This window comes from Felis catus, chromosome E1 (genome assembly GCF_018350175.1).
Source record: "Felis catus isolate Fca126 chromosome E1, F.catus_Fca126_mat1.0, whole genome shotgun sequence".
Classification (NCBI taxonomy): domain Eukaryota; kingdom Metazoa; phylum Chordata; class Mammalia; order Carnivora; family Felidae; genus Felis; species Felis catus.
The window spans coordinates 54799119-54822046 of NC_058381.1; the positions used below are offsets into that span (position 1 = coordinate 54799119).

The 22928-nt window shown below is 52.8% G+C and overlaps 1 protein-coding gene across 5 annotated transcripts in view; it reads left to right on the plus strand.

Moving 5' to 3' along the window:
• Window positions 1-22928, plus strand: part of DNAI2 (dynein axonemal intermediate chain 2) — a 28041-nt gene extending 5113 nt beyond the window's left edge. For 3 of the 5 annotated variants that reach the window (XM_003997188.5, XM_045044412.1, XM_045044411.1), the window contains exons 2-13: window positions 476-669; window positions 2647-2808; window positions 3775-3896; window positions 6895-7037; window positions 8003-8116; window positions 11572-11711; window positions 12812-12934; window positions 14956-15179; window positions 18743-18878; window positions 19401-19547; window positions 20307-20531; window positions 22207-22928. In XM_003997188.5, the coding sequence (XP_003997237.1) occupies window positions 487-669; window positions 2647-2808; window positions 3775-3896; window positions 6895-7037; window positions 8003-8116; window positions 11572-11711; window positions 12812-12934; window positions 14956-15179; window positions 18743-18878; window positions 19401-19547; window positions 20307-20531; window positions 22207-22293 (1806 nt within the window). In that variant the 5' untranslated portion in view covers window positions 476-486 and the 3' untranslated portion in view covers window positions 22294-22928. The remainder of the gene's footprint in view (window positions 1-475; window positions 670-2646; window positions 2809-3774; window positions 3897-6894; window positions 7038-8002; window positions 8117-11571; window positions 11712-12811; window positions 12935-14955; window positions 15180-18742; window positions 18879-19400; window positions 19548-20306; window positions 20532-22206) is intronic. The other 2 variants (XM_019818199.3, XM_019818201.3) reach the window with 2 other exon arrangements.

The following is a 22928-nucleotide window of genomic DNA, read 5'->3' on the forward strand; positions in this document are numbered from 1 at the left end:
ACGGCCCCATGCAGGGCTTGAACTCACGAACCGTGAGATCATGACCTGGGCAGAGATCAAGAGTCGGATGCTTAACCGACTGTGCCACCCAGGCGCCCTTCCGTAAATGATTTTTTAAGTTTATTTATTTATTTTGAGAGAGAGTGCACCCAGTAGGGGCAGAGAGAAAAGGAGAGAGAGAAAATCCTAAGCAGTCTCTGCACTGTCGGCATGGAGCCCGATGCGGGGCTTGAACTCACAAAACTGAGATCATGACCAGCTCAAATCAAGAGTCGGACGCTCAACCAAATGAGCCACCCGAGCGCCCCAATAAATGATTTTTTAAAAGTGCAGACACAGCTTCTGAACAAATCTCCTAGGACCCTTCCCCTCCAACCAGACTAGGAACCTGGAAGCCACCCCCGGTGAGGCCCGGGGGGACAGGGAAGCAGCCAGGTGGGGCCCCTTCCCTCACACCCTCCCTCTGCCCCTGCAGCAGCCGGGACCATGGAGATCGTGTACGTGTATGTCAAGAAGCGAAGCGAGTTCGGGAAGCAATGCAACTTCTCCGACCGCCAGGCCGAGCTGAACATCAACATCCCGCCCAACCCTGAGCTGGCCGAGCAGTTCGTGGAGCGGAACCCCGTGGACACGGGCATCCAGTGCTCCACCAGCATGTCAGAACATGAGGTGGGTCCCTGGCCCCGGGGCCTGGGCCAGTGAAGGTGGGGTCTGGCAGAGTGGCCAGCCAGGGTGGTCAGTGGGACTGGGTGGCTCCATCTGGGTGACTGGAAGCCAGTTAGAATGGCCCAGGGCGGATGCTGGAAGTATGAGGACAGAGACGCCCCCACGACCCACCACGGTGCCTGGGGCAGGAGAAGACCCAGCACCAGCCACTCCCTGGGCCAGGTGAATGGGAATCAAGATGTTCTCTCTCCCATGGGCTCTGGTCTCACCTCTAAGTCGTCTTAGGCATATGGTACAGCTGGGAGAGGTATCCTGAGGGGGCAAAGATTCAGATCGGCAGGCGCCTGCCCAGCTGGTGGAAAGGAAAGGGTGCCGTGGAAAGTTCTGGTCAGAGGGGATGATGATGTGATGAGAGAACTGGGCGTCACACTGCAGTCGGAGCTCCCTGCCTGTCTAGAGCCTGCGATCCGCCTTGGACTATGCCAGGCACTGCGGAGACAAAACTAGTTTCCAGGAGAGAAGAACCCGCTTTGTCATGTCCCAAATCATCCGGGTGAAAATCACACTTGATTCGGCCAAAACACGTTGTGGGAGGTTCCAATAACTCACGGTTTAAACACACTGAGTCTCTTGCTCTCCCAGGGCTAATTGCTGTCATGGGGACCGGGGCGATTTTGTCCACAGTGTGGCTGACTCAACAGGATGGCCACCGCGAAGGCCACACGTGCTGGGGTCTCCTGCCACATCTCCATCCTGGGACGACTTAGAGCTTTCGTGAGCGCTGGCTTAGAAAGGAAAAGAGGAGGGGGGTGACCGCTTAATGGCTTTGGGGGCTCCACTTAGGGTGATGAAAAAGTTCTGGAACTAGACAGTGTTGGTGGTTGCCTAACAGTATGAATTGTCCTTCATGCCACAGAATCGTACATTTTTAAATGGTTAAAATGGGGGGGCGCCTGGGTGGCTCAGTCGGTTAAGCGTCCGACTTCGGCTCAGGTCATGATCTCACAGCTCGTGAGTTCAAGCCCCGTGTCGGGCTCTGTGCTGACAGCTCAGAGCCTGGAGCCTGCTTGGGATTCTGTGTCTCCCTCTCTCTCTGCCCCTCCTCTGCTCATGTTCTCTCTTTGTCTCAAAAATAAATAAACATTAAAAAAAATTTTTAATGGTTAAAATGGGAGGTTTTATATTGTATGTCTTTTACCACAATCTTTTATTTTATTTTTTTTTAATTTTTTTTAACGTTTATTTATTTTTGAGACAGGGAGAGACAGAGCATGAACAGGGGAGGGTCAGAGAGAGGGAGACACAGAATCTGAAACAGGCTCCAGGCTCTGAGATGTCAGCACAGAGCCCAACGCGGGGCTTGAACTCACGGACCGCGAGGTCATGACCTGAGCCGAAGTCGGACGCTTAATCGACTGAGCCACCCAGGAGCCCCTACCACAATATTTTAAATGGGGGAACAAATGGAAAGGAAGCAAAGTGGCAAGTTTAAGGGGTAAAAGTCTATCTGCACATACTATCCTCCCTGCTACCGAGAACAGGCAAAGTAATCCCCAACTTTTCATCATTTCTGTGTTTCGAATCCTGTGACACTGCAAATGGTAAGGCAGAGCAGGACTAGTCACTTCTTTTTCTTTGGGATGGCACAGAATGGACGGCAGGGGGTCGGGGGGGGCTCCTCTGGTGCATTAGGGTTTCGATAAAGTCAGAACTGGATTTTCCACGGCCAGAGGCATCAGCTTCGAAGCTGCTAGCTCCATAGGGTGGCACTTCCGTGGCTACCCGGGACCCCCCCCACCCCGAGAACCACAAAGTTCCTTGCCGGAACCTGAAAGTGGCTTTGGCCAGGAGCACCTCGCTGATCCCTCCCTGTGTGCTCAGGGCCCATGAGCAGGCAGCCCCAGGATCCTGGTTTGCGGACATGGCCTAATGTTTACACCCGGGGCAGGCAGATATCTTCTCACCTGGGGCTTTGTGTAGGTCAACACAGAGCGGTTTGAGATGGAGTCCCGGGGGATTAACCACGTGGAGGGGGGCTGGCCCAAGGATGTGAACCCCCTGGAGCTGGAGCAGACGATCCGGTTCCGGAAGAAGGTGGAGAAGGACGAGAACTACATCAACGCCATCACGCAGCTTGGCTCGGTAAGGCTTCCATCACTGCGGTGCCCCACCTGCCTGGCCCCAGGCTCTGCTCCTGCCACTACGCGGACAAACATCGCTAGGTACCTTAAGGAACCTTCTGTCTGGGAGCAGGCAGACCAGTCCACAACAACAGACCAAAGGGGAAGATGGGAAGGTACCAGGGCTGAACAGGATTGAGGAGGAGTCTGACAGGTGCTCCCCTTGAGCAAGAAGGACTCCAAAGAACCCCACCCAGGAGCTGAGTGCCGGCAGGGATCATTCATTCATTCGGCACATTTGGACTGAGCCTGTAGTCTCTGCCAGGCACAGGAGAGATGGCAAAAAATAAAATTCAAAAAATAAAATAAAAAACATGCACCCTGCCCCAAAGAGTTTATCATAATCCACTGGAGGTCAGAGACAAATACAGAGATATCACCGTGTAATGTAGAAAGACATTCTATGAGGGATGACTCTTGCCATTTTGCTCCGTAAAGAGGGAGATTCAGTTTCCCACTGAAGGGATCAGGGAAGGCTTCCTGGAAGAGGAGACACCTGAGCTTGAGGTTTTTCCTTGGTGGACATTTGGAAAAATGGAGAGGGCCTTCTGGATGGCGGAAGCAGAAGATTGGTGCTGTATATGGAGCGATTACCAGTTCTGTGCGACTGGAGGCGTGTTTCCTCACCTTTTTTTCATTGTTGTCCCCCAACGAGTCTTTTCATGTTTTTCCTAATTGCCTCCCCCATGAAATTTTAATACCATTGGCGTATTTCTTTATGTACTATATGTATATCTGTGCTTTATGCATGAAAAGTAATATTTCACCCTCCAAGACCAATTTTCCCTTGGAAGCAATGCTGCCCCCACTGAAAATGCAACGGGCTGGAAGGTTGGGAAAGACCATTAGATATTTCTTGCCATCTCAGCCTGGTCAGGCTGCAGGTACCTCTCTTTCCTGCTAAGAACTCCTGATGTTTTCTCCTCAGATCATGGAGCACTGCATCAAGCAGAATAATGCCATTGACATCTACCAGGAGTATTTTGATGACGAGGATGCGGTGGAGGTGACAGATGAGGCCCCTTCAGCTAAAACCATCAATGTTTTAAGGTACCTCCCTAGCTAGGCAGGTGTCGGGACGCTCTCTGCCACCCCTGTGGCTGTGTGCTTCCCAAGGTCACTCTTTGCCGATCACTCCATGCCGTGGGTGCAATGCCCTCTGTGCTCTGACCTTTGTAGGGAGCAGAGCAACAGAGCACCCAGCAACCAACTGGTTCCCACCCTGGGGGCAGGTCTGGTTGATGGAAAGAGAGGACAGAGTCCAGGGAAAGACTAAGCGAATTTGCAAAGCCGTGTGCAAGCCGGGTTGAGTCACGCAGGGCACAATGAGTCCAAAGTATGGACCATCAGTGACCCAGCAGCAGCACTGTGGGCACACAGGACCCTCATCCCACACTCGTGGGAGTGTATCTGGTGATGACCTCCAAGGACAGAAGCTTGACAACAGGACTTGATCCCACAGATACATGTGTGTGAAGTCACCGTGTGTGTGGACGCTCACTGCACCAGAAGGCACTCTAGCCAGAGGCTGGAACCAAGCTAAGCCCATCGGTAGGGGAGTGCTTCTAGCAATTCTGGCACGCCTACCCGGGGGATAGCACGCACATGTCAGGATGAAGGAGGCAGCATGCTGGGGAGTGTTTCCAAGATTTACTTTGTGAAGCAAAACAAGCAAGGTGCAGAACAGCATGTAGCATAGCACTATTTTTTTTTTGTTTAAAATACGTTTATATACCTGTGATTTTGGAAGGGACTAGTCTCAAATGCCAACTCTGGGGGATTCCTTTTGCTACCATGGCTCACTGAGGGTCCTGGGAAGTACTTGACCCAGTCCCAGCACAACTAGGAAGGACTCTTTTGTGATCCAGGGCTGAGTTGTGGTGTGCAGAGTAGGAACAAGCACTTCTGGGAGAGGGGCCAGGGGGGAGGGGCGAGGGCTGTCCTCCCTGCTGCCCCAGCCCTACTGGGGTCTGACCTCACATATGGATACCTTAGCAGGATGATGGATTAGAAATCATCTCACAGGGGTGCCTGGGTGGCTCGGTCGGTTAAGCATCCGACTCTTGATTTCAGCTCAGGTCATGATCTCATGGTGGTGAGATCTGGCCCAACGTTGGGCTCTGTGCTGAGCCTGGAGCCTGCTTGGGATTCTCTCTCCCCCTCTCTCTGCCCCTCCCCTGCGTGTGTGCATGTTCTCTCTCAAAATAAATAAACACTTAAGAAAGAAAAAATAAATTATCCCATTCAACCTGTATGTTTGACAGATGAGGGGACTGACTTCAGGGAGGGGCAGGTGCCCAGGGCACACGGGAGGGGGAAGGGGTGACCCAACCAGGGATGGAACTAAGGTCTCCTGGATCCCAGCCTTCTAATCGTGCTCCTGGGGAGGAGTGAAGTGGAGAAATCACAGGGCAAGAAGGTTATCTTGCTTTCCACTTTCCTTCATCCCTTCTGATTACTTCGTGGGCAAAGTCTCAGTTTGGGCCATTAAGTGCTTAATTCTTTTTTACTTCTTGCTCATTCTCCTTCCTCCCCTCTTTTTTTGAACTAAGAGTTGATGTTTCAGAGCAGTTTTAGGCCCACAGTGAAACTGATCAGAAAGTACAGAGAGTTCCCACACGCCCCCTCTGCCCCCAGCCCACACAGCCTTCCTGACCATCAACACCCTGCCCCAGGGTGGGGCCTTTGTCACCGTCAGGAACCAGCATTCTGGTACTGTCTTAGTACCATAACTTGGGTAGTTTATAATCAACAGAAGCTTACTGCTCACAGTTCTGGAGGCTGGAAGTCCCAGATCAAGGTGGTTGGGTTCTGTGTCTGGTGAAGACCAACTTCCTGGTTTATAGGCGGCCATTTTTTCACTTCCGGAAGTCACATGGCGGAAGGGGTGAGAGGGCTCTCTGGAGCCCCTTTATCGAGGACTAATCACTTCCCACAGCCACCCCCCTAACACCATCACATTGGACATTAGGTTTCAACATATGAATCTGGGGGGCACAACAGTCAACCTGTGGCACCCCAAAGTCCATTGTTTCCATTAGGGCTCACTCTTTGTGTTGCATACTCTGTGGGGTGTTTTTTTTAATTTTTTCAATATTTGTTTATTTTTGAGACAGAGAGAGAAACAGAGCACAGCCGGGGAGGGACAGAGAGAGAGAGGGAGACATAGAATCTGAAGCAGGCTCCATGCTGTCAACCCAGAGCCAACGCGGGGCTCAAACCCACGAACCGTGAGATCATGACCTGAGCCAAAGTCGAACGCTTAACCGACTGAGCCACTCAGGCGCCCCACTCAGTGGGTTTTGCATCATATAGAATAGTTTCACTGCCCTAAAATCCCACGTTCCTTTTAGTCATCCCTCCCTACCCCCAAGCCCTTGGCTAACGCTTGATCTTTTTACTGTCTCCATGGTTTTGCCTTTTCCAGAATGTCACATAGTTGGAATCATACAGTATGTAGCCTTTTACTGACTGGTTGCCTTCACTTAGTGACGTGCATTATGTTTCCACTGTGTCTTTTCATGGCTTGATAGCTCGTTTCTTTTTGATGCTGAATAATATTCCCCTGTCTGGATGGACCACAGCTTATCTATCCATCCACCTCCTGAAAGATGTCTTGGTTGGTTCCAAGTCTGGGCAGCTATGAACAAAGCTGCTGGAAACATTCACCTGCAATGTTTTGTTAGACAAAAGTTTTCAACTCTTTTGGGCAAACACCAAGGAGGAGGATTGCTGGATTCTCCTCTTCCCCTTTCGTTGTAATAGCAATGGGAAATCAGGCCTCAGGCTCAAAACTTTCAGCAAGTGGAAATATCGGACTGGAATTTGATATTTTGTTCCCACTGGTTTAGTTTTTATTATTACCTTCTATTTATGGCTGGTGAGATCCGGGTTTGGATTAAGGGCTCTTCTAAACTTTGTTCTTAAAAATAAATTTCTCCGAGTGAATGTGATTGCTTAAATACGTTTGAATTTTTTAGACGTATAACTGAGTAAATAAAAGGTGTGGGGAGCCTTCCATGCCAGTGTTCTGCCCTCTCCTGTAAAGGGATCCCCAGGAAATCAAGCGGTCAGCCACACACCTCTCCTGGCACCCTGATGGCAACAGAAAGTTGGCAGTGGCATATTCTTGCTTGAATTTTCAACGTGCGCCCGAGGGCATGAGCCATGAATCGTACATCTGGGACCTGGGTGAGAAGTGGAAGGGTCCGGGGGTCCAGGAAAACTGAGGGGGCAGGGCAGAGGCCAGCAAAGCACAAGAGTGGAAGGTAGAAGCCACAGGCGGGGGACTCTCACAGGGCCGGTCCCTTCTAAGGAGGGACCAGGGACCCCAGGAAGCTGCCCATCCCTTCCTTGTCTGGGTTCAGGAGCAGCCAAACCGGAGCCATATCAGAAGCAGGAAACTCCCTTCATTTCCAGATCCTTGATCAGGGCATTCAAGACCAAACCCCATGGAATCCCAATCCCAGACTCCACAGACTCAGATAGAGTCCCCAGCGGACTGAGAAGGGGACTCACCTCTGTCCCACTTTCCTGGCATTGGTCCTTAATTCATGGCCAGTAGGGGCAATGCGTCCACTTGGGAGCAGGGACCGTTGTTGACAGAAGCACTCACTCTAAGGGCACAAGCCTTGTCAGGTGGCCAGCGATGGTGGACGATACACTGTAGGACATCCCGTCACTGTGGCCATTGTGAAAATAAACGTTAGCCGTTATTAGTAGGTGTGAGTGCCAAGCTCAGAACTGAGCACATTACGCTTTTGAACAGCTCTAGGGGGCAAGGGGGGGGGGGTGGACTCCTTCATTAGCCCCACTATACAGACAAAGAAACTGGTTTGGAGAAGTCAGGGAGAGTTGGATTTATGGAAAAACCTTGGGGTCAAAACCCGGTTTCCTACCGAATCTCCAAAACGGGTGCGCGTGCACACGCACACACACACGCTGCTGATTACCAAAAATAAAACCACTAAAAGAGCCCCTAGGGCCAAGAGTGCCAGATTCTGACCCCCAGGACCTAGAGGTTGCAGCATGGAGAAAGACAGGAGGGACTTCCAAGCATCCCCCTACCATCACCCATCTCAGGAAGGGTTAAACTGTTTGACCCCGTTCTTTTCTTTCCAGACTTGGCGGGATCAATTTGTTTGTTTGTTTCATAGAAAATCCCAACAAGCCTGAAATCGTCCTGAAGCCATCGTCACCTCTTGTCACCTTGGAGTACAACCCCAAAGATTCCCACGTGCTGCTGGGAGGCTGCTACAACGGGCAGCTGGGTAAGAAGGGACCCAGGTGCTTAACCGGGAGCAAGCCCAGCCCCCGCTGCTGTCTGCCAGGGCCCAAGTACCTGGCCGGGCTTCCCAGGGAGCACAGAGTGAGGTGGGGACTTCCCACAGAGGATGAACTCCAGACATCCGGGTAGTCAGGCTTTGCTGATAGCTCAGCAGTGTCTCCAATTGTAACAGTTCAAGTAAGTCTAAGACCAGTTCAGAATAACAAGTTTTAAGAAAACTACAGGTCAAGGGACGCCTGGGTGGCTCAGTCGGTTGAGGGTCCGACTTCAGCTCAGGTCATGATCTCGCAGTTTGTGATTTCAAGCCCCGCATTGGGCTCTGTGCTGACAGTTCGGAGCCTGGAGCCTGCTTCCGATTCTGTGTCTCCCTCTCTCTCTGCCCCTCCCCCACTCATGCTCTGTCTTTGTCTCTCTCAAAAATAAACATTAAAAAAATTAAAAAAAAAATAAAGAGATCCTGATGTAATAAGAAAAGAATTAAAAAAAAAAAACCACAATGATTTAAAGTCTTTGTCTAGTAAGTCCAACAGCTGGGCTCCCTTGGGGACAGTCTCTATTTATTGCCTTTTTTCCTGTGTATAGGCCACACTTTCTCATTTCGTTATATATCTTGTAACTTTTTTGTTGAAAATTTCTCTCTTTACACAATATAAAGTGACAGTTTTGGAAATCAGGTACTTGTACCACTGTAGGCTTTGTGTTCGTTGCTATTTGCTGCTGTTTGTTTCTTCAGTGAATTGTCTGATCTAATTCTGTGAAGTCTGCACTCTATCATGTGTGCCCGCCATGCTCTCTGCTTGGTTAGCTTAGTGGCGGGACAGAGATTTCCTCAAGCACCTGTAGGCAACCAGTGTTTGCCAAGAGCCTCTGTGTGCTTGTTTGAGCATGGCCGCGACACTCCACAGGGCAGCTGCCGGCCCCACCCGTGCCTCTGCACAAAGCCTCAGGGTCAGCAGAGGCGACAGCTTAGGGCCTCCTCAGTTCTTTCCTGAGCGAGTGCACAGCTCTGGGCATGCACACAGCCCTACCCGGGCATGTGGCCTTCCAGATCTCCAGGCAAATGGTGGAGCTTTTCAAAGCCCCAGTGGGCATCCCAATGGACACCTTGTTCTCCAAGCCTGTCCTTTTTTTTTTTTTTTTTTTTTAGTTTACTTGTTTTGAAAGAGAGAGAGTGAGTACAGGGGAGGGGCAGAGAGAGAGGGAGAATCCCAAGCAGGCTCCACATTGCCAGTACGGAGCTTGACACAGGGCTCAAACCCACGAACCGTGAGATCATGACGTGAGCTGAAGCTAAGAGTCAGACGCTCAACCAACCAGCCACCCAGGTGCCCCTCTGGGCTTGCCTTTTAAGCCTTTTGGATAGTTTGCTGTTACCTACCACTTCAGGAAACTGCAAAGTTAACCAATTGCCTATAATTATCATTATTTTTAACAGTTGCCTCTTTTTTTTCCCACGGAGCAAGCTCTAAGTCAGGTTAAATACAGATAACTTGCAGGGGGTGGGGAAGGACATGGTCATCCAGGGATCCACCGGACAGTTCATATAGTCACCGTTCTTTGGTTGGAAGACTGTGAATGAACTTCAGCCGGATTACCCCTCCTGCTGCTGTGAGGCAGCCGGTTCTCACCGGGAAGGCAGAATGTTATTTTTCAAGGCTACCGTGGGACTCAGAGAGTGTGGGGTCTTAACTAGGGCAAGTTAAAAACGCCACAAAACTCAGTGTCCTTACCGACGTTCAGCTGGTTCTCCTGAACAAGCATCCTCTGGATGGCTGCAAGCCTTTGACTAAGTCGTCCTGAAAAAGTTGACTCGCTTTGTTGCCCGTTTTCTCATTGCTTTTATGGAAAAGATTTTCAGAGGTCCTTGCTCGGCTGATTTTGCTGATGGAACACCTAGAAAACTGGGATTTGGATCCCTAGGGAGCTTGGAAGGAAACTGCCTCCGTAGGCCCTGTCTGCCTGCCTGCCTGCCACATTGGCCCCCAAGCAGTGGACGCTCAGCCTAACTGCATCCCAGGCCTGACTTGACCTTGGGCATGAAAAGAGCCCCCTCCCGTCTTACCCTCACATGTTTTTTATTTACCCTTCTTCCTCCCAGAGTAGGAGCTGGATGGCTGGGAAACTTCTTAGACACTCTTCTGAGGCCTCTGACCCCCCTCTCAGACCTGCCATCTCCTCCCTGGGAATAGATGTGGGCTCCCACACATCTCCCTGCCAAATTACCTGGGTGCCAGGGCTCTAGAAGACTGGAGCCGAGCCACTGTGCCATGATTTATTCAGAAGGCTTGCCTCACTCATTATTCATAACCCCTTTCAGGGTTCTTCGTGCCAGCTCAGAGCAGCCGGGGCTCCGGGGCTGTGCCACCTTTGAGAGGGGCTGCCAGGGGGCCCACCCCCGAGCGCTGCTCTGTCCCTAGCCGAGCAAACTTGGCCAAGAAAGCTCATCTCTGAGCCAGTCTTGTCCAAGGGCAAAGGTCTCAGACTTGGAGTCCATAAATCAAAACCTATGGATTGAGTTATTTTGTTGCTCTCTTACAAAACTAGCTTCTCCGGGGCGCCTGGGTGGCTCAGTTTGTTAAGCATCCAACTCTTGATTTTGGCTCAGGTCATGATCTCACAGTTGTGAGTTTGAGCCCTGCATCGGGCTCTGCACTGACAGTGCAGAGCCTGCTTGGGATTCTTTCTCCCCATCTCTGTCTGCCCCTCCCCTGCTCTCTCTCTCTCTCCCCACCCCCAAATAAAAAATCTGTCAGGAAAAAAATGAGAGAAGCTTCAAGGCTGTCTTGGTAAAGCAGAAGAGGTGAAGCCCTTGTAACGGATCTGAATAAAGGGTCTGTGATCTGCATTCCCATCCAGGGCAGCCAAAGTGCAGAGGGTAAAAGGGAGTTTATGTAGCAGAAGAGATTTGCTGCAGTGTTTTTACCTTTTACTTTTTACTTTTTACTTTCAGGAACCTTTCTTTGGGGGTGGAGACACTCTTCTTTCTGGCCGCCCCCCCCCCAACTGCCATCCCAGGCTCCTCCTCAGTCCATGATCCTTCTCACTCCTTCCAAGAAGCTCTCCCTGACCACCCCCACGTGTTCCCCACCAGGAAAATCACAGCAGGTCCCCCTTCCTGCCTCTCAGGGACAGGGATGGTCTTGTTTCCAGTGGCTTCCCAAGGTAGTGTGGTGCTCAACACATGGTAGGAACTCAATGGAATGAGTGAAGCTTGCACTCTGGGAGTCTTTCCATAGAGATTGTGTTGGAACTTCAGGGGTTGGGAGGAAACTCAGGCAGGTTATGACCAAGCCCTGCTTCTGAAAAAAAAAAAGAAAACAAAAAAAAACTACATACCTGCCAAACCAAGAGAAGCAGCATCCCTCCATCCCCTGCTTCCTGCACGGAGGAAGAAGCCTGGGCTTCCGTTCACCTTGCCCTCACTCTCCTCCCTGCCAGCCTGTTGGGACACCCGGAAGGGCAGCCTGGTGGCGGAGCTGTCCACTATTGAGTTCAGCCATCGAGACCCCGTGTACGGCAGCATCTGGCTACAGTCGAAGACGGGCACTGAGTGCTTCTCAGCATCCACGGACGGGCAGGTAGCCAGCCGGCCACAGTGTGGGGAGCAGTGATACTTCCCCAGTTCCCCTCCAGAAGCCCCTGGGGGAGCGTTTCCTTTTGCATTTTATCTTTAAATTGAAGAGTAGGTAATACATGCACATGGAACAAAGTCCAGAAGGCAAAAAGGGCAGACAGGGAAACACCTTCCTCCCACCTCTGCCCACAAACCTCCCGGCTCCCCTCCCTGTAGGCACCCACCTTCATCTGTTTCTCACGGCCGCCTTCAGGGACCACCGCTGGAGATAGGAGCAAATACATCTGTCTTCCTCACTCTTTCTGCACACCTCGTGCATTGGTCTGCATTTGACGTTTTTCATTTAGTGTATCTTGAAGATGATATCATATTTCACAGAGCACTGCCTTGTGCCTGTTAGGAACTACATTAGGTATGCCAAAATTTATTTCAGTGGATTTTAATGTCATGATTGTGTAGCAGAGTGTGTTTGTATCTAAGTTTTTGCACACATGTGAAGATACATCTCCAATGTACAGTGGGACTTCTTGATCAAAGCATATGGGCATTTATAATGTTTCTATATATTACCATATTGTGGGAGGCTTTAAGAATTCAGATTCCAGGGGGCACCTGGGTGGCTGTCTGTTAAGCATCTGACTCTTAATTTCGGCTCAGGTCACGATCTCACGGTTCATGGGGTCGAGCCCCTGCATCTGACTCCACTATGACAATGTGGAACCTGCTTGAGATTCTCTCTCTCCCTCTCTCTGTGCCCCTCCCCCACTCCCCCACTCTCTCCCTCTTTCAAAATAAGTAAATTAAAAAAAAAAAAAAAGATTTCAGATTCCACAGCCCACGTCTGGCAATTTTGAGGCAGTAGGTCTGGGGTGAGGCCCCAGCACCTGGATTTTATGAAGCTTGCCCATGACCCTGATGAGCGGCCAGGTTTGGGACTGTGGGGCCAGAGCAGTGGTTCTCCAAGTGTGTTTGTCCTACGGATCGCTGGTCATCTCTAACACACACCCCTTTGGCCCCAGTGATTGGCCCCAGGAAGGTAGGGAAGGCAAAAGCTAGGAGAATCAAGGGACTTCCGGTCTCAAAGTTGCCCCGCCCTCCCACTAGGTCATGTGGTGGGATATCCGAAAGATGAGCGAGCCCACCGAGGTGGTGATCCTGGACATTGCCAGAAAGGAGCAGTTGGAGAATGCCTTGGGGGCTATCTCCCTGGAGTTCGAGTCTACTTTGGTGAGTGTCCCCGGCTCTCCCTTCCCCGACTTCCAATGCTGGGGCAGCCAGAGCCAGGTGGAGCCAGCGTCTACCACGTGCACCCAACAGCGGCCTGGAGCGCCCTCCCTCCTGTGGTTGTCGGGCTTGTGTGTGGTCTTTCCAGGAACTTTCCAGCAGGGGGCAGCAGAGCTTCTCGAGGAAGGAAGCCAGTCCTCATTCACACAAAGTCACTGCCTGGGTAGCAGCTGTGCTGAACAGAAGGCAAGCTTTCGCAGAGGACAGGATTCCAGAAGGGCCCCATTCTGTAGGAAGAGCCCCGCCCAGGACCAACATGGAGAGCCCAGGCCCTGCCCCTGCCTAGTGTGGGTCGCTTCACAGTCTGAGGGGAAGGAAGAGGTGTTGGAGAGGGAAATGAGGTCAGAGGAGGCTCCTTGGAAAACCAGAGCACAGGCACAATTAGAGCATCTAGCAATGGGAAGGAATGGTAAAGAAAGATCAAAGTTGAGCAGTAACATGAAAGTGTCAAAGGATGGAAGCTTCTAGAAGCAGCAAATGAGGATTCCCACCAAAGCAAGAAAACAACTTTCCCAGATGACTCTTGGCTTGGGCTTGTTCCTGGCTTATGTGTTACCGAAGCCCAGGTCTGGCTCCCCCTTGGGATCATCTCTTGTTTGTTTTCAGGTCATGTGACATCATTCCCAGGCTCTTGGGAGCTGGAGATGCTCTGGCCTCACCCCTGCCCTGGGAGCCCTCACCCAAGGCTGGGGAAGGAACGCTGGGGAAGTCAGGTGGAAGACAATTTAACTGACCCCCAATGCTGGGCATGAGAGTCAGTGTGGGGCGGATGCAGAAAAGCATTCTGTCCTGAAATCAGGGACTTCTAGAGCAAGTGCCTGATGTAATGACAATACCACCAGTAGTCCCCCAGCTCTCCCATGCCAGTCACTGAGCACACTCTGTGTGCTGGACACTTGTAACTCCCTCCAGTGATGAGCTTGCGTAATCGCCCACGACCATCTTGTACCATAATGTTATTGTCCCTCCTTTCCAGACAAACAAATGAGCCTTAGTGTGGTAAGTCATACGCTCTAGGACACGGTGCAACTGGGGCTCAACCCAGGGCTCTGACTCAAGGTCCAGGCTCACCATTCCAACCCCACCAAGAAGTCCAAGGGTGGAGGCATGGCAGGCCATCTGGATCTGGGTACTTCTCTCCATCACTAGCTTGCAGGAGCCTTGCGTTTTACTTCATTACTCGCTTTTCTGGGCCTTTCGAGCTGTGTCTCTTCACATTCCATTTCTCCTCTCCTGGCCCCTCTACTTTCCATCTCTACTCTTCTGGTATTCATCCTTCCGTGACTGGTTTATTTCATTGAGCATCATGTCCTCAAGGTTCACCCACATTGTTGTGTGTGTCCGAATGTTCTTCCTTTTTAAAGCTGTGAATTTCCTTCCTTTTTATTCCACTGTAGGTATAGACCACATTTTGTCAATCCATCCATGTCACTTGGGTTGGGACACTCGAGTTGCTTTTTACCTCTTAGCTGCTGTGAATAAAGGTGGGATGAATATGGGTATGCACTATAGCCCAGTTTCTCAGGAAGTAACTGAAGGCTGGGGGAGGGGACTTTTTAGACTCCTGTTTTACATTATTCATTCAATCATTCACGTTTTCCATAAACAGACATTCGGGATCTTTATGGCAAAATGCCTAGTGGACACAATGATGCTACGTGAAGAGGTGTGTATCACGTAGCTGCTGATGAGTTTCTCCAAGGTCTAGAAGAGTCGAGAGGGCTTCATTAAACATGGCGCCCTTGAGCAGGTTCTAACAGAGGATGGGGTCTGATGAAGCCAGGAAGGGCAAGGCCAGCTCCTTAGGAGGGGCTGGGCAACAGCCTGAGCATAAGCTTACACGAAGGTCCCTTCCAGCACCTTTAGACACATCCAATCTGACTCCAGAAGGCTGCTAACCATGACAATAAACCCTGAGTTGACGTTTCATGGAACCTTTCACTCCTGTGTCACCCCTTCCACAGCCAACCAAGTTCATGGTGGGCACCGAGCAGGGCATTGTCATCTCCTGCAACCGCAAGGCCAAAACGTCAGCCGAGAAGATTGTGTGCACCTTCTCAGGCCACCATGGCCCCATCTATGCCCTCCAGAGAAATCCATTCTACCCTAAGAACTTCCTGACTGTGGGCGACTGGACTGCCCGCATCTGGTCAGAAGACAGCCGGGAGTCGTCCATCATGTGGACCAAGTAAGAGGGAGGTTGGGGCTGGAGGGGAATGTAGGAGGGTGGGAGGGACAGAGGGAGCCAGCCCAGGAGTGCCCTGAGCCTCTATGTGTCCACCCAGAACACCCCTCCATGCACACCTGAGCCTAATCCAGCCACTTCATAAAGGAATGTGCTTCAAACAGCCTGTGTTAGTCATAATAACAGCCTTGGGTGTTTTCATGACCCTCAAGCCCACCTTACAAGTAGGTAGCATTACTCCTCTTGTCCCTCATTGTGTGTGTTAGGGGACAGAGCCATGGGGAGGCAAAGCCACTTGCTTCTGTTCTCCTGGCTGGTAAGGAGTTGAGGTGGGGTTTGAACCCAGGAAGCTTGGACTGAGAATCTGGGCACCTCATCAGGACAGCTTGGTGGGTCTCTCCTCATGCAAGGCTGGGCACATAGGAGCAGAGAGGGACACAGCTGTGAGCGCTGTAGTTGGATCAGAGAAGCTTGTGGGCTTTCCCAGTCTGCCCAGAGGAGAGGCCAAGGGGGGGCCATGAGATTGAGCCCCTCAGGGTGGTCTCACTGCCCCTGGGTGAGCCAGGGAGTGCCACATGCACAGAGATGCTGCAATGCAGGCAGAGCTAAGAGACCAGAGCAGAAGCATCAGGTGGGGGGACTGGTGCCCTCTCAGCCTTCCTGTGTGGCAATCTGGGGTTCCTTTCTAGCTCACGCTGTCACAGACTCTGCAGTGCTGGTGTCGCTGTGGACCCTAATGAGCATGTTCTATTCTAGTGGCTCCCCAATCTGGTTGCATCAAGATCTCCTGGGAAGATTTATTAAAAAAAAATATATATGTATATATATATATATATATATATATGCACACACATACATATTCAACCATTTTGTTGAGGTGTCATTGACACAGAAAAGGCTGTACATCCTTAATGCCTACAGCTCTGTGAGTTTGGAGCTAAGTTACACCTGTGAAACCATCACCACCATCAAAGCCATGAACATGTCCATCACCTCTCTCCTACCTCCTTGATTGTAATTATTCTTGTGGTGGGGGGGTGGGGGCAGGGGTCACTTCACTTGAGATCTACTCTCTTAGCAAATTTTACTATTTGGTCTAGTATGGTTAGCTAGAGGCACTATGTTGCATGCTAGATCTCCAGAACTGACCTATGTTGCATAAATGAAAGTTTGTACCCTTCGACCATCACCTTCCCGTTTCCCCCCCTCGCCCCCGCCCCAGCCCCTGGCAACCACTGTTCCAGTCTCTGCTGCTGTGAGTTTGACTTTTTTTTTAGATTCCGCATATACGTGAGATCACGCAGGCTTTCTGTGTCTGGCTTACTTCGCTTAGCAGAATGTCCTCCTGGTCCATCCACGTTGTTGCAAATGAAAGGATTTCCTTTTTTAAGGCTGAATAATATTTCGTTGAATATATACCCCATTTGCTTTATTTGCTCATCTGCTGACGGACGTTTAGGTTGTTTCCATATCTTGGCTGTCATCAATAATGCTGCAGTGCGCATGAGGGTGCAGATATCTCTTTGAGATTCTGGTTTTAGTTCCTCTGGATAAAGACCCAGAAATGCCATGACTGGACCAGATGGTAGTTCTAGTTTTAATTTTTTGAGGATCTTCCTTACTGTTTCCCACAGTGGCTGCACCAGCTTACAATCTCACCAACTGCACAATGGCTCACTTTTCTCCACATCCTCGCCAACATTTATTATCTTTTGTCTTTTTAAGAATAGCCGCTCTAGGGGCACCTGGGTGGCTCAGTTGGTTGAGCCTCCTGCTTTGGCTCGGGTCATGATCTCAATGGTTCGTGAGTTCGAGCCCCATGTCTGGCTCTCTGCTGTCAGAGCCTGCTTCAGATTCTCTGTCTCCTTCTGTCTTCTTTACCCCTGCTTGTACTCTCTTTCTCTCTCTCAAAAATAAAATAAACATAAAAAAAAAAAGAATAGCCACTCTAACAGGTGTGAGGAGCTATCTCCTTGGGTTCTTGATTTGCGTTTCCCTGACGATGAGTGATGTTGAGCACTTTTTCATGCACCTGTTGGTCATTGGTAGGTTTTCTTTGGAGAAACACCTGTTAAAGTCCATTGCCCATTTTTAAAAAAGTTTTTAATGCCTATTTATTTTTGAGAGAGCAACAGTGTGAGCCAGGGAGGGTCGGAGAGAGAGAGAGAGGGAGCCACAAAATCCGAAACAGGCTCCGGGCTCTGAACTGTCAGCACAGATTTTTTTTTTTAATTTTTTAATTTTTTAATGTTTTTTATTTATTTTTGAGACAGAGAGAGAGACAGAGCATGAACAGGGGAGGGGCAGAGAGAGAGGGAGACACAGAATCCGAAGGAGGCTCCAGGCTCCGAGCCGTCAGCACAGAGCCCGACTCGGAGCTCGAACTCATGAACTGTGAGATCATGACCTGAGCTGAAGTCGGTCGCTTAACTGACTGAGCCACCCAGGCGCCCCTTTAAAAATTTTTAAATCCTTCTTTATTTTTGAGAAAGAGACAGTGTGAGCCAGGGAGGGACAGAGAAAGAGAGGGAGTCGATCACCCATTTTTTAATCGGGTTATTTGTTTTCTCACTATTGAGTTTTTTGGAATGAATTCCTTATATACTTTGTATATCTTGGATACTAACCCTTCATCACACATATGATTTGCAAATATTTTCTCCCATCCCATGGGTTGCTTTTTCTTTTATCTTCTTTTTTTAATTTTTTTGCTTTTTCAGTTTTGACTTTGCTGTGCAGAAGCTTTTGATGTCAATGTACCCCGCTTGTTCATTTTTGCTTTTTCTCTTGTGTTTCTGGCATTATGTCTACAAAATGGCCACCAAAACCAAGGTCAAGGAGCTTTTCCCATAAAATTTCCAGGAATTTTATGTTTCGGGTCTTATGTTTAAGTCTTTCATCCATTTCAAGTTGACTTTTGTATATGGTATAAGGGTCCAATTTCGTTCCTCACCACAGAAATCTTCGAAAATCTAGATCCCCCACCGAGTAGGAAGTATAACGTTCTTCTAATGTCGATATTAGGAACTTCTCTGGGCATATTCTTCCTCTGACTCCTTTCGGCTGGGAGACTGGGCCCAGATCCAGCAACATGTGCCTGTTCCCTGGAGTTAGCTGTAGAGAAACTCTAGTGGCTCAGCCCCTGGGAAGGACCAGAGCCTTTAAAGGGCATATTATCAGGGCGCCTGGGTGGCTCAGTCGGTTGAGCATCCGACTTCAGCTCAGGTCATGACCTTGTGGTTCGTGAGTTCGGGCCCCGTGTCGGGCTGTGTGCTGACAGCCTGGAGCCTGCTTCCGATTCTGTGTCTCACTCCCCCTCCCCCTCTCTCACTCTCTTTCAAAAGTAAATTAACGTTAAAAAAAATTTTTTTTAAATAAAGTGCATACTGCCCACGGCTGGCGGGCGAGGCTGGCATGGCTAGAAGTCAGACACAAGGAAGAACTTCCTGCCCAGCGACGAGACCCTAGAGCCCAGGGGGCCTGGATGAGCAGAGCGGCGGCTCAGCAGCCTCTCTGTGCCTCCCGACCACAGTGGGCCTTGACCGCTGGCACCTGGCTCCCCACAGGTACCACATGGCTTACCTCACCGATGGCGCCTGGAGCCCAGTGAGGCCGGCGGTTTTCTTCACCACCAGAATGGACGGGACCCTGGACATCTGGGACTTCGTGTTCAAGCAGTGTGACCCTGCCCTCAGCCTCAAGGTCACGTGTATCCCACTCCCCATGCATCCAGGCCCTTGGGTCCTGGTGGCCCAGCAGAATTACCTGGGGGAAATTGAGAAAGAAAAGAAAAGTGGAAAGCCTGGCCTCTCCTCCCACCAGACCTATTCCTTCGGCAGCCCCGGCATGGGCTCCTGGCAGTTGACCCTTCCAGCCTACGCTCAGGTCACATCGGCATAGCTACACCCGAGCCCCGCTGGCGTGGGCCGTGGAAGGGCGTGGCGTTTGGGAAGCTGCAGGATGGACGTGGGCTGGACTGAAGGGGTGAGGCGTGGCGGGTGGGGTCAGGTGTGGTGGAAGGTGAGGCCGGAGGGGGGCAAAGGGTCTTGACGGCCGATCTCAGAGCGTGAACTTCTGAACTTTGTCTTGTGAGTCAAGGGAGTCCCGAGGGTGTTCGAACACGGAGCCGGGCCAAGCGCCCCTCTCCCCAGGGGCCGGGGACTCAAGACAAGCTGCTTGGCTCCTCTCTCCAACCCGACCGCATCCGCCTGGCCCCTCCGACAGGTGTGCGACGAGGCCCTCTTCTGCCTCCGGGTGCAGGACAACGGATGCTTCATCGCCTGCGGCTCCCAGCTGGGGACGACCACGCTGCTGGAGGTCTCGAATGGGCTGTGCACCCTCCAGAAGAACGACAAGAACGCGGCTTCTTTGGTAAATGCCCGGCGCTGACCCCGGCCCCGTGGCAGAGCAGGCCAGGCAGAGAAAGAGAGACGCATGGGCCTTTGGGGAGGCGGCGTGGGGTCCTGAAGTGATCACGGTAAGTGGGGTCAGGAGTGTCTGACTCAGCCCTGGCTTCGCCACTCGGGAGCCAAGCCGCCCTGGGCAAGTCCTGCCACCTCCGCAGGCTTCGGCTTTCCTGCTGCCCAAGTGGTTCGACTAGGTCAGTTTGTTTGGTCCCAGAGGTCACATTTGTGGCAGATGAAGGCTTAGCAGATGCCAGAAGAGAAGACGGAGGGAAGGTGGCCACCCTGGGGCAGGGGGCTAAGGGGGCTGGGAGGCTGAGAGCCATCATGATGCCCCCCCCACCCCACCCCAGCACTGTGGGCACACCGTGGCACTGAACCCCCCGGTGCCGAGGCCCTGGGTGAGCCCCCCGGCTCTGCCCAAGGTTGTGGGCCCACCACCGAGCGGGTGCTCCCCTGGCCCAGGGCCCCACGGCGCACGGCTGTGTGGCTGTTCTGTTCCACGTCTTCTCCGTTCTGGGGACCTCTCAGGACTGGGTGACATGGTGGCTCTGCTCCTGCCTCCTGATCTCGATGTCCAGCCCTCCTTTCTTGCCGTTGGCGCTGAGAACAGACCCCTGCCTTGTGCTGTGAGTGAAGCGAGAGAGCTAAACCCGGCCCCGTGCTGGGAGCCGGCCGCCGGCTGCCACCCTCTCCCCACGGGCCTCCCTGTCCCCGTGTACCCCAGATATTTGAGCGGGAGACCCGGCGGGAGAAGATTCTGGAGGCGAGGCACCGGGAGATGCGGCTGAAGGAGAAAGGCAAGGCGGAGGGCAGGGATGACTCCCTGAGAGAGGAGGAGCCCACCTTCCACCTGGAGGAGCTGGTCACCAAGGCCGAGGATGAGTTCTTCAACATCATCTACTCAGAGCTGAAGAAGAAAGAGACGGAAGCCATGAAGAAGACAAAGCCTGTAGGGTCCCGAACGGGGGCTCGGGTGGCCCCGGGTGGGAGCCCTGGCACCTGGGTTCCGCCTGCTCGCTGCCCTCCTGGGTGACCTTGGGCAAGTGGCCTCAGCAGGTGGACCTTAACTTGTCCATCTGGCCAATGGGAGCAATTACTCCCTTCCTCCTGAGAAATCCTGAGTCTCCACGTGGACTGTAGGCTGCTTGAGGGCAGGGACCACGCTCCACGCTTCTTGTGGCCCTCCTCCCCGCCGACACGGCCGGCACTGGGACACACGCGTGGCCACTGCCACAAAGACCCGGGGCTGCGTGAGCTGGCAGCTCAGAGTGAGCCCCGAGGCCCAGGGAGGGGGGTTGGGCTGGGAGGTCCGAGGCACGGAGGCCGGCTGCTGACCCCACCTGGTGTCGCGGGGGTATGGTTTGTGCGGAGCTCACCCATCCGTGCTCTGCTCACCCATCCGTGCTCTCTGGCTCTAGAGCACTTTCTAGGGGTATCGCCTGGGCCAGTCGGTCGCTTCACTTCTTGGCTCCTTCATTTGCATCTGGAAAAGAAGGAGGTTGAGCTATAAAGGGGGTGCCCGGTCACCTTCCAGGCCCTCTTCTGTACCCAGGGATAGAGGAAGAAGAAGGCATTGTTGGCATGGGTCATGGCCTTCAGGGGCCTCCAGATGAGAGGCCAAGGGTGGCAAGAACACCACAGCGGGGGAGTGCGAGCCGGGACCTACCCCGGGAGCAAGGGCGTCAACACGATTCAAGGGCGTGGGCTGGGGCGGAATGAAAACGTAAGTGCAGGGCACCTGCCCGCAAAGCCAGGCCCGCTGGCCTCCTGGGTGCCAACCTCGCAGACAGGCTGGCAGAAGACGGGCGAGCACGCGGACGGGGTGACTGGTTCCATCCCAAGACCTCTTCCCCCTCCGCCTCCCCCCACTGGAGCCGGTCACAGGCTGTGACATTTGCCCCTCGTGTTGCATTTGGAAGCACCTGGATAGGAGGGGCCTTGTTCTCACTCCATCGTCGGTGTGGCAAGGTGGGGCAGAGACCTCCCTCCGCTTACGGCAGAGACGGGACTGGAGTCCCAGCTTCCCAACCCCCCCCCCCTTGCCCTCCAGAAGGCAGTGCTGGTAGTGGCCACCTCCCACAGCGCAGTGCGCCTGACAGACACCCGGCCTGGGGCTGCAAGTCCCGAAAAGCACTCCTTCCCGCTGCTTGAACACTCCAGGCGGAGAAGCTGGGCCTCAGAGGGGAGTAAGGTGTACAGAACAACCCGCTTAGCCTTAGTTTTCTGCAGTTGGCCAGAACCTCTGGGGTCAGAGCTGAGAAAGCAGTGCTGAGCCCTTACACCTGTGTCTCTAACCTGGGCCACAGCCCTGAGAGGAATCGTGTCCACTTCACGGGCGAGGGGACCAAGGAGACTCAGGAGGAGCGTTAGCCCGAGGTCACCCAGGCAGCAAAGCGACCGAAGCCGGACTTGGACCCCAGCCTGCGAGATGCCCGAGGCCGTGCCCGCCGTCCACGCTCGCTGGCTCGCCCTGAGCACCCACTAGGGCCTCAAGGCCACAGAGCCAGGAGCACAGTCTCCTGGGCCTCCACCAGTTGGCTGGTTTGGGCCTCAGGGGATCAACTTCCCAGGGTGCAGGGCGGGCCCGGCCCCACCAATGGTTCTGCACTGTCTTTCTTTGGCAGAAACAGCCGGGTCTGGAGGCAGATGAGGAGGTGGAAGGAGAGGACCTTGGTGAGGAAGAAGGCGACGGTGCCCAGGCTCCGACCTAGAAGGGGCAGGCCAGCCTTGCCCGCGGCCCCTCTCGCGCCGCACCTCCGTCTCCCATCCCCTGGCACCGCCCGGGCTTTGCACGTGGGCGCTGAGCTCGGGAGGGAGGGAGGGAGGGAGGGAGGGCTGGGGGAGCAGAGGGGTCCTGACCCGACCCGACGCCCCACCGAGTGCTGGCCCCCACTACTCACGGAGCCCAGTCCCAGGGGACCTCTTGGAGGGAGGGAAGGGGCAGGGCTCGTGCCCGAGCTGGGTACCCGTCCTCTCAGCCGCCCGAGCACACCCCGAGGGGCTCCACACTGCCTTTCAGCCTGGCCCTGCCTCTTCCCGTGGGTTCTGCTTCCCCGGGGTTTTTCCCGGCAATCATTTTCCCTCAAAGGTTGCAGAGCCTCCGACGGGCTGGCCTCAGCCTCAGAAAGACCTGTGGGCGGGGAGAGGGGCTTCTCCTCCCTTCCTGACCCTCCCCTGCACACACAGTTCGGAAAGGCGGTCTGTCCACTTCTAAAATGTCTCTGAGCACCACCCCCCACCCCCAACTCTGAGGGCAGATGGACGAATGAGTTTGCTCCTGCCTGTACGCCTGTGAGCTTTCTACTGGCTTAATTCTTAGATTAAATTAACGATAATGGTGCTATAA